The 12,106-nt window shown below is 28.2% G+C and overlaps 1 protein-coding gene across 1 annotated transcript in view; it reads right to left on the bottom strand.

The window, feature by feature from the left end:
• Positions 1-3,316: 3,316 nt before the first annotated feature.
• Positions 3,317-12,106, bottom strand: part of LOC113373362 (zinc finger protein castor homolog 1-like) — a 36,372-nt gene continuing 27,582 nt past the window's right edge. Inside the window, exons 6-9 of the mRNA XM_026613668.1 lie at positions 10,029-10,209; positions 6,199-7,093; positions 5,876-6,030; positions 3,317-3,648 (exon numbers count right to left, since the gene is read on the bottom strand). Coding sequence (XP_026469453.1) covers positions 3,317-3,648; positions 5,876-6,030; positions 6,199-7,093; positions 10,029-10,209 — 1,563 coding nt within the window. The remainder of the gene's footprint in view (positions 3,649-5,875; positions 6,031-6,198; positions 7,094-10,028; positions 10,210-12,106) is intronic.

The raw sequence follows: 12,106 nt of genomic DNA on the forward strand, positions 1-12,106 counted from the left end.
TAAAATATATTTTGTTCTTTTTGCAGTACTGTATTTTGCTTGCTATTTAAGGAAACAAAAAATATAAATATATTCATAGAAATTTATTACAACTGCTTTATAATAATAAAGATAAAGCCTTGACCAATAAAAACCAAATAACCTTGACCAAAAAACTACCAATACAAACATCTAAAATGTTATCAAAAATTTCTGAAAAAAATCATTCTATTAATGTTCTCTATCTCAATTTTTTGTCATATTTTTGAAAATTTTTTCTAACGTTATTTCTATTAAAATCTAGATTAAAGAAAAAATATAATGAAACAAAAAAAATGGTTCCTGAAATATATTAGTGAGTCATCGTCCACCTTCTGAAAAAAATAAAAACAACAGTTCATATTTAAAAGTATTTTTTATTTTTAAAATATATAATATATTAATTTTGTCGATACCAATTTTAATACATTTCGTATATAAAAATGTAAAAATTTCATATATAATAAAAATAGATTCAATTTCTCTGTCATAAAATGATTTTTGTCCTCTAAACTCTATCTAAAGTTACATTTATGCATATAATATAATAACTGTAATATTTGTTCAGTTCTAAAATAATCTATGATATAGTCTATGATTTTAATATATGAATTTTTTGACTAAAACGTGCTTAAAGACGAAACGTGTTGAAATGTCGGATAATTTAATGTAATTGATTCTGAAACAGAATGTTTCTAGAATGCATATAAGTTACATTAAATTTACATACGTCGGAAAGGAATTGGAACTCGAGTACGTGTAATTTTCATTCGAAATTGATATGTCAGAGTATGAATTAGCGATTTGTAAATCAGGTAATATGTGGGAAATATTTTGGAAAAAATCTGATAATTATAATCAGATCGTTTCAACGCGCGAGGCGAGTATGGTAATTTTGACATTCAATTGAAATATAATATATATATATATATATATATATATATATAAACAAAAGAGCTTTTCAACAGACACCCATCCAGATATCAGATGATTTTTTAATGATATGCATTATTTATGTATGTACTAATTTTTCGTACTATATCAGAATTTTTCATTGTTTATTTTATAAATTTCATATTACGTTTTTTCCACTGAGGAAGAGTCAAATTGAGACTAGAAACGTATGGAAGTCCACTGATTTTTTTAAGAATATAATTTAGTTTTTCTTTATAATATCTATGGGTGCTTGTTAAAGAGTTTTTTTGATTTCTTCTATTTATATTTGATCATCAGTTAAAAAGTTATAAAAAAATTTAAAAAAATATTTTACCTCATATTAAAAATGTTGTATTATTTTTTTTTTAATATTTTTTTTTAAATTTAAGTTCTATTAACGATCTATCGTAAAACTGTAGCCTTTAAAAATAAGTTTTACAAAATTATGCTGTTTTTCATTTTTTTCTTTTAAATATATAATTTACGTAATTATTTTTAAATGCTGTCACCATATATCTGTGAAAAAAGTAAAAATCATATTAAAATAATAATGAACAAAAATTTAAATTTTTTTTAAATGTCTCAAAGGTCTCAAATTCGAAAAATATAAAATGTTCTTCAAAATATGATTTTTTTTATAACATCATAAAAAGATTGGAGATTGCATTAACGAGTTATGAAATGTTTACAAATTTGTTAAATTTATTCATTCCAAATATAAAAAAATATTTATTCATAATTTCAAGTAACTAATAAAAAAAAATGTTGAAGTTCACTAAAAGGAGATTAGTCTGTCTTATAATTTACTAAATATATGAATTGTGAATCTTTTAGTGCCAATTTAAATAAAATAGTAAAAAATATTTTGGAAATAAAGTACCAAGTTAAAAGCTCAATTTATGAATATAGAAAGTTTTATGCCGATGCGAAAAGAAAATCGACCAAAAAAAAATATTTTGAAAATAAGTTAAAATATTTGAGAATGCAATAATTATATGGTAGTAATTTTATAAAAAATATTTTATATGTTATAAATTCGAAAATGAGGTGCAGTATTAATTTCTGGACAATTATCATCGTGTTCAACTTGATTGATAAAAATAGAAGATTAAAATAAAAATGATTTTGAAAAGAAAATTACAAACAGCAAACTGTATTTCATCTCAAATGTAAAAAAATATTTTGTTGCTAAAAAAAATTTGAATATCGCCAAAACAAAATTAGTTAGAAATTAGTTAAATTCATAAATTGAGAAAAAAAATATTTCTATTAAATTGTTATTTAAAAAAAATCGCATAAAATTTGTTATCAAAATAAGTCCTATCAAAATTACCAACTGCTTGCAACCAAGTCTTTTTAAAAGTATTTTAAAATTATTATTAAAACTTTCATTTCTAAAAATCAATAAAATTGATACAGTTTTTATGCAAAAAAATCCTTTACCATATTTTTTTAGGAATGAGTCAGATTAAAATTACCAATAGCTTGCGACTGAGTTTTTTTTCAAAATATTTTTAATATCTCAAAAAGCAATACTTTTACGTTGATATTATTTAAGCATGTAAGTAAATCGTAGTTTACTCCAAAATCTCAAAATTCCTATCTTTTACCATGAGCAATATTTTAGAATAAATTTTAAAATTATTAATAAAAATTCATTTTAAAGTACAATGAAATTGAGACAGTTTTCGAACAGATGCAAAAAAAATAGAATTTTTGTTTTGCATAAGCCACATGAAAATTACCAACAGCTTACGACTGAAGCGTCTTCAAAATATTTTTAATATCTCAAAAAGCATTACTTTTATGTTAATATTAAATCGTCGTTTACTCAAAAATCTCAAAATTCCTATCTTCTACCATGAGCAACACTTTAGAAAATGTCCCGAGGTTAAAATTTCAACACGTTCCGTAGTTCCGTAGCACAATAGTGGCATTCAAATGAGTCTCATTATATGTATATAATATTTCTATATATGTCACAGTATAATTATGGCCTTTAACACATGATCGTTATGTTAAATCGATTCTTTGTAGTATTTGTAATTGCGTTATTAAATGGTAAATATACAAATCCTATTAAAGACACACGATGAGCTATGTGTAATTCACAGTTCACATAATATTTTGACTATAATATGATAGTAATAGTACGGTAATAAAAAGATTTATAGCTACACTTAATTTATCACTTACAGATTTTTATTTATAGGTCCATTGACTATCACTCAAGCTTATTGGTCAAAAAGTCTTAAAAAAATGAAGTGGCGTTGATCACTTCAGGTATAAAAAGTTATAAAAAATATTAAAACACAATCTTCACTTTCACTGAAGTCTTTACAAAGTTTTTGCACCATTTAGGTCAGTCCATGTGCCTGAATTTGTGTGCAGACATCTGCGCCAGGCCCAAAACTGCATAATTGCACACCAGACAATGGTAATGTGTTTGTTTCATATTGTGGACGCAACTGCCCGATTCGGCCCTGGTCGAACCTTCATTGGGAGATCCATCAGAATTATCATTTCCACCTGCACCTCGTGTACAATCCATTCCTGGTGTGAATTTTTCGAATCCTGCACTTTTTATTTGGTTCATCTTACTATGTTGACGTCTATGAGCCACAACTTTATTTGTATCGGAGCAAACAAATGTGCAACTCAGACAGTGGAAATGTGATGATTTATTGTTCGGCCCTGTTTTGGAATAAATTTAATAATCAATCATTATTGCAATAGTATTCTCTGTTGTTTGATAATAATTTTAAGATTGAGATCTTGCACGTCGATTAATCGAAATGAGGTTAGTGCTCGCAGTTGCGAATGGGATATCTAAATGTGTATCAATAATTGCCGGCAGTTGTAAATTGTAAATTTATATTTTTGTATCTCGAAAATGGAAATATAATGTTTGAAGTTGCAACACCAAAATATAAGATCATAGAGTAGAGCGGGGCTTAGAAAAATCAACCACAATTGTGTAAAAAAAATAAATTGTGACATTTTTTTGATGATACTATTTTAAAGTAGAGGGCAAGAAAGATCAGACATCGCCTTAATTCGGACGACTTGGTTATCAAGCCATATTGCTAATTTAGTAACAAAAGTTATAGTTAATTTTTTTTGTTTTGAGCACTGTTATTTAGTTTATGATACTTAATTTCAATTTTCAAGTTATTGTTCTATAAGGTTTATTGTTATTTTTAAGTTAGATTCAGCAGTTTTTTACCAACTTTTTATACAGTAGGGCAATAACGGTCGTCCCCTAATTACGGCATTTTTCGACAATACTATTTGAAAGTATAGGGCAAGAGATGTATAACCAGCCAACGCTTTAAATCGGACAACCTAGATATCAAAAGATGCGCGCAAATATTATCAATTTTGTATGGAAAGTATTAGTTGGTTTTTTTCGTTTTGAGCACTGTTATTTTAAAGTAGAGGGCAAGAGATGTGCAATTAGACATCGCCTTAAATCGTTTGCCTAAATCGTTTCTATTATCATACATTTTTTCTAGTTTAATTTTCTTAAAATTTTGTAGTAAATCTTGGAAATCGGACGACTTGGATATCAAGCCACATTGTCAATTTCGTAGCAAAAGTATTTAGTCAGTTTTTTTTTCGTTTTGAGCACTGTTATTTAGTTTACGATACCTGACAAAAATTTTATGTATACGTTATTTAATTGTTTTATAAGATGTATTGTTATTTTTGGATCATATTCAACTTTTTTTTCATATGACACAAAATAAACGACTACCGTATCATTTTTGTAAAGGATTTTTTTTTTGTTATTTGTTTTTTATGTTTTGAGCAGTGTTGTTTAATTTACAATACCCGATTAAAATTTTTAAGTATACGTTACAATTGTTTCATAAGGTGTAATGTTATTTTTAAGTTAGATTCAACATATTTTATATAACATTTTCTATATAAATCTAGAAGTAGTTGAGGAAAAAGGACCACCTGAACTTTCACTTGAACTTTACTGATATATAGATAACATAGTAAAATAAGTTTAAAAAGACAAGTTCACAAAAAATAGATTAAATTAAATATTTTTACAACTCTAATGATAAATTATTCTGACGAATTTCCATACGAAGATCTTTGTAAAAAATGTGCCCATAAAATATGTTTTTCAGGCAGAAGTTTTATTTTTCTTATATTTAAAAATTTTATTTCAAATATAAATAAGTCTGAATATGACAGAGATTTTTTGACAGTAGTAAAAATCGACAAATATTTTTGTTATTGCTCAAATTCAAATTGGCCCCTTAGGCCTGCCCTACTCTATATAAAAATAGTTTAAAAAAAAACTACTGAATCTAACATAAAAATAATAATACACCTTAAAGAACAATGTAAAAACGTTACTTAAAAATTATGTACAAGTGTCATAAATTAAATAACACTGCTCAAAGCTAAAAAAACTAACAACGAACAAAATACTGTTGATAAAAATTGACTATGTAGCCGTTTATCTTGTTATGACAAAATCGATTGATTTAAGGCAATGGATGATTATACATTTTTTGCCCTCTACTTTAAAATAGCATAATTAAAAATTTCATTTTTTCACTTATTTTTGAGATAATAGTGACAGACTTTTTCACCCGTGGATCTTTAAGCCCTACCATGAATTTTTTATGATCATATGTTAAATAATAAACAATGGCGAATTAATCGATTCAATTGCACAACCAAAATTCAAGTTATTCTAATTTATTAGCGAGTGTGAAATGAAGTACCTATTTGTGCTATACACACCGTACAATTTGTGAAAGTAAGAAGATGTTGCAAAATAAAACATGACTTGTTCGGAATACGATTATTGAATCTGGCACAAGCGATACAGCAAAAATTTACCATATAATACATACATAATATTTTTTTAAGTGTAATTTTAATAATCAAGTCTTACCTATGTTCTTATTGTATTCGCAATCTTGATAATCGCAGCTCATATTTGCTCTAAATTGTTTGAAATCTCCGCCCATCAGTTTGTCCAAACGTTCGTGCCTGGCTGAATGTTGAACAAATCTGGTTTTATCACAAAAACTGTAGCAACAGTCATTCCTAGGAAAAATAATAAATAATTAGATACAAGATAATAAATAATTAGATACAAGACATATAGGTTGTCAAATATCTTCCTTCCGCCTTTTTGTATTATAAACCAAGAGCAAAAAAGCGGAAGGGAGATATTTGACAACCTAATATTTATAAAAATTTGTTTGTTTTTACCTGATGCAGTGGAAGTGGCTCTGATGATTTCTGTACCCGCAGTTCATAAAATTGCAATCTTCGTTGAATTTGAATTTTAGATAACCCTTAGGTACAGGTTCGTCCTTAAATATCCTATTTTGTTTTGTAGAGCAAGGCATCCGTACAGGCATTGGAGGTAGTTCTTGTTTTAAAAAATTGGGTAACATTGGAAAATTTGGTGGGTATTCCATCAGCGCTGGGTTAATTATTGGTTGATCAATTCCATTCAAAGGTTTGCCTAAATCGTTTCTATTATCGTACATTTTTTCTAGTTTAATTTTCTTAAAATTTTGTAGTAAATCTTGGCCTTCGGATTCGACCAAGGGTCTTTTGGCATTCTTCATATCGAGAAGGGCGTTGTGCAGTGCAGGATCTGTTGGGTAAGGTATTCCTGAAGGCATTTCTGGTAAGGGTTGATTTGGGTGCATTAGCATTTGTTGGCCCATAAGTTGTTGGTAGTAGTTTTGGAAGAATAGTTGAAGTCTTTGGAAGTGTAGAAAATTAACCACGTTTGGATCTAAGGCAGAGTTTTCCACGTCAGGTTCTGACGAAGATGAAGGCACTGTTGCCGACTCGACTTTCTTCGAAAGATCTTCAGGTTCGGCTGTGTTATTAGTCAAATTAGCACTCAAAATCGGATGCGAAGGCGACATTCGCTTAGGCGACATATCCAACACCTCATCCTTGATTTCATTCGGTTTTAACAAATCTAGTAAAGGATGACTGATTTTCCTCTCAGGAGTCGTTTCCACCGTCATGTTTTTATGGCGCAACTCGTGCAGTTGCAATTTCCCTTTGTCGGTAAACGCTTGGTTGCATATTTCGCAATGAAAATGTATTTTCTTCTTCAATTTGCAACATGATCTGCAAAGATCTGTAACGAATAAATCTAAATTACTTATTATAGCAAATGATTCTTGAATAGTTACACGATACAAATTGCTCGTGCGGTGCGAGAGGAAGTCCTTACCGTTGCCATCGTCCGATGGTGCATTTTTGTTCTCGGATTTTTGCGGATAGAAAATTCCCGACGAGCGTACGACTGCAACAATAAAAAGTGCTGTATGAAAATACAATAATGACGAGTTTATGCATTTATGAATACAATCCTGTAGCATCTCCGAATGGTAATAATAGCTCCATAAAATGATCACTTTAATGGGCTACCGTGCGCGCCCATTAAGCTTAGCAACGATAAATAGCTGATTGAATGATTCAGCCATGAAATTGGAATTGTAGCGTGAATAAATAATATTACCGTTCTCGACAGTATTCTAAGAAACAGAAATATTAGTAATTATTATCAAATGCATAAGCAAATGAGAATTAATTCCGATTGCAAATTAGAACCGTATGATGTGTTTCGTGTGATTGGACTCCGGCTTACAACCTAAGATTACAATTAGTCACTTCAGAAATATTTTGTTTATAAATATAGTATTTCATAAACAAATGACTAAAATTTTACTTTACACTCAATTAATTTTGATTATCATACCGAATGAAAAATTTATGATAGATAATGCTATAAGTATAGAGTTAGTCATAAAAATAATAAAAATAAAAAAAACTTTGTTAAAAAAGTGTCAAGTCCTTTAGTTAAGTTGGTTTTAAAATGAAACAAGTGAGTTAAATTTATCTGAATTGAAGTACGTATAAAATATTAAATGACTCTAATATATTTGCAATTTTTTTAAACTTTCCGAAGAAAAAGTATATGTTTTCGCAAATCGTTTTGGAGTTATCCGTTAATCATGTGATCGATTTTTAAGGATTTTTGGACTCTATGATACGTGGTAATTTTGAAACTTAACTTTCCTCATGTTAAATTTTTGGAGTTTCTTTTTGAATTTTTTATATAATTTAGTTAAAATGGAATTCACGTAATGTAATATTTGGTCTTCATGTAATATTTGGTCATTTTTTGTCAAACGCTTTGCTAATTTTGTATTTTCTCGACGTTTCAAGTCATTCTGATTTGAAAGAGGCCAAACTTGAAAAATGTTAGATTGTATGTGTGTGTTTATGTATATTTGTGTGTATATGAGCCAATTTTTGATCTTTCGACGATGTTTTCAAAAAAATTAAAAGCCCTTCGATGTAACTCGATTAGGATTATTTTTTATCAATTTTGCGCAACGATCTGCCAAGCAAATTTTTTTATAATTATGAAAAAAGAGCCAAAATGTTCGTCCACGTTTTAGGCAAAAATTTTGATTCGATTTTAAAAATTTAAAAACTGTTGGATAGATATTAGTTGAGAATCGTGCTAATCAGTTTATGGTAAAAATTAGCCGGATAGTTTATTTGTAATTAATTCTTGATTTTTTTTTGACAATTTTGATAAAACTTTTTACGATGATGGAAATTTATTCTTAAAAAACATACTAAAATTTTACAGATACGTTAAGTCGTTTCTTATTAATTAAAAAATCGTTAAAGTTTGACAAAATGAGCAAACGTTTTTTGGACGTGAACTTGAATTTTCGTCAAATTTTTCTCTAAAACGGCTGAACAGATTCCAAAAAAAGCCAATTTATGTAACTCGATAAGGACTAGAATTTGACAGTTTTTTGCAACGATTCGTCAAACCGTTACTCTAGAATTAGTAAAAAAGTGTAACATTTTTGTCATATTTTATTCAAAATTTATGCAAAAATATTGCTTGATAGTCGTGCTGAACATTTTTTGGCAAGATTGGTAGCGTCGTTTCTTGGTAATTCATTTCTGAATTTTTTTGACGATTTTGAACGAAAACTTTATAGGATATTAGAGATCATCGTCCTAAAGAACATTCTAAAATATTACGGCTCTCCATAACAAGTTGTTTAATTTTGAAAATTAATCAAAGTTTAAAAATAAAAAATTAATCAAAGTTTAAAAAATGAGCTTTTTTGACGTGAGTCAAAATTTGCGTTACGATGACGGTTTCTAAAACACGGCTGAAATAATTTAAAAAAATCAGCAAAAAAGTTCTGGCCACGTTTACGTAAAAAAATTTTATTTGAAAAATTCAAAAACTGGTAATAAAAGATATTGGTTTAAAATTTATTGGTTGGAAGATCGTGCTGTTTAACGATTTTGACGAAACTTTGCACGATAATATATTTCGTAGCCTAAAATAACATACTAAAATATTATAGTCCTACAATAAGCGATTGAATTTTAAAAATTAATCAAAATGTAGAAGGGCGCTTAAGCGATTCTGATCAGAATCTATGCCGAAGTTTATACTTAAATAAATCAAGAACATTTTTAAAACACGAAATAGACGACGAAATGAATTGTGTTAAACAATTTAATTTTTTTATACAATTACAGATACTATAAGTGTGTTTAAAACACATTGATTGGAATCCGTACTGATTATTTTTTTAGTAAGAGCAAAAATTTCAATTTCAAAATAAACACGAACGTTGAACATTTTGCCTAACTAGCCGAATCTCAACTCTTATTGTTTAAGTTGATTGTCTATTATCGTGCAACTTGCCTTAAGGCCAAACGCAACTCAAAACATGTATAAATATACCCTCAAAATTTTAAATAGATGGATTCACTAATTTTTTTTTAATTCCCAAAAATGTTTTTTTTTTAGGTTGTCACACTAGGTATGCCCCTTAAGTTGATTGACTATTACCATGCAACTTGCCCAAAGGCAAAATGCAACTTCCAACTAATTTCCATCTTTCTACCTTTTAGGTTTGAGACCTCTGTTTCTGAATAGAGCTCGTAAAATAAGCAACGTCTGACGGTTGTCATAAACACTATATACTACGTCATATAAATCACTGTTTTTGATTTTTGCTCACCTGATACGCGATATGCTTCATCTTCTTCGTTATTCGCTTCATTTAAATTGCATTCTGTTAGATTTTGTGGCGGCGATTGTTGCTTCTCATTCGGATCAAATTTGCGTTCGGGACGAACGACGTTCGAATTGTTTTGCTCCAATTTGAACGAAGTGAAATATCCTTGCGGAGAATTCAGAGCCTAGAAGGGTAATAGACACATGGTAAAGGAAATTTGTTTAAATCCGTGGGTACTAAGATCCATCAGCGATCTCCAAAAACAAGTAAAGTTTGTAGTAAGGGGATGAAAACTTAAGGTTATATGTATTTTTTAATTATGCTTAACTAAAATTAGTCCAAAAACTAAAAAAGAATCTTAGGGGTGGCCAATTTTTTAGGTGACAAAAAAAAACACAAAATATTACAATGGTGAAGGGGATCTATCTTGTTACACATTACCTGTATTTATATTCTACATAAATTAAAAACATAACAATTTTTTAACAATATTATTTGCAAGTAGAGGGCAAAAGATGTACAACCAGGCATCACCTTGTTTCTTACAACGTTGGTGTCAGAACATAAACGTCAATGTTTGAAAATCCATAACAAAAGTATTTTCTTTCGTTGTTAGTTTTGTGGGTCGTGAGCACTATTGTTTAGTTTAGTAGACCTTAATAAAATTTTTAAGTCTACGGTATTTAAACGTTTTATAAGACGTATTGTTAAATTTAAGTTAGATTCAACAGGTTTTTTCTATATAACCTCTATAAAAGCTTAAGTGTGGGTGGGGTAAAAAGGATTATATGAGCTTTTACCCAAACAATAAAAAACTGTAAATAAAATGTAAAATAAATTTAAAAGACAAATTTATAAAAGAAAGATTATATCAATAGTTTTTCTAACCTTGATGAAGGAATGTTCTGACAAAGTTACAGACAAAATTTGTTTGCAATGGTAATTTTTGTTAAAAAAAAGTGCTCATAAATTATGTAAATGTAATAGAAGTTGTATTTATACTTGATCAAATGAAATTGTCTTTTACATAAAATTTAATCTTTTTTATAAATTCAGAAAATTTAGGGTTGTACGTGTTTTTTAGGCACTCATTATGAAGTAAAATAAAATGGCCCAAAAATTAAAAAAGGCTAGGGGTGGCCAACTCTCAGCACTTTCAATTTTTGATTGATTGTTTTTTTTGAAAATATATAAAAGTATTTTATATGATATATAATGATTTTTATAAATTATGGATTTGTGGTGAGAGGAGAAAAAGTAAAATAAAATAGTCAAAAAATTAAAGAAAATTCAGGCCAATTCTCATTACATAGTTTTAAGGAAAATGTGCAAAAATCTTTTCGTACATAAACCTAATAATTTCCCAAATTTTCACAACAACTTGATGCATAGTCAAATAAAATAAAGAAAATTGACACAAGATATTTAAAATAAGTGTTTTTTTTTTAAATTACATTGTTTTTTTATGTAAAAATTAAACTTTTTTATAATTTCAAAACATCTTAATTGAAATTCTTTGAAAAGCATTAGCTGTCAAAAAGCCGAATCAAAAATGACGCAATTCTCATAATTAATTTTGCAAAATTTCGGTTTGTAGTGAGGGGGTGAAAATTTAGGGATATATGAATTTTCATTTTAAAAAATTGGTCAAAAAATCTAAAAAAAAATCCGTGGCCAATTTATTATTGAGCTTTCATTGGTCACGTGACCCTTGAAAAAAGTGTAGAAATCTGATACAAAAATCCTGAAATATCACAAAAGGGAAGTGGGTCTAGTGGATAAGATACCACAAGTATTTATATTCTATATAAATTTAAAACAAATGCAAAAATCAACAAGAGGGAGGATATGCCAAAAATCCTTAAAAATCGATCACGTGATCAATGGAGATGAGTTTGATGAAAAAACATGAAATATCACAAAGGGGAGAGGGGGTTTAGTAAAACATTACGTATATTTATATTCCAAAAAAATAAATATAAATTAAAAAAAAAAACAAATATAAAAAAATCAAGAATCAATATCGATGGTCTAAAAATTCTTAAAAATCAAACACGTGACCAATGAAGGCGCTTTGGTTT

This window comes from Ctenocephalides felis, unplaced genomic scaffold, assembly GCF_003426905.1.
Source record: "Ctenocephalides felis isolate EL2017-DRISC unplaced genomic scaffold, ASM342690v1 CF-g0.4_SCAFFOLD_01604, whole genome shotgun sequence".
In the NCBI taxonomy this organism is placed as follows: Eukaryota; Metazoa; Arthropoda; class Insecta; order Siphonaptera; family Pulicidae; genus Ctenocephalides; species Ctenocephalides felis.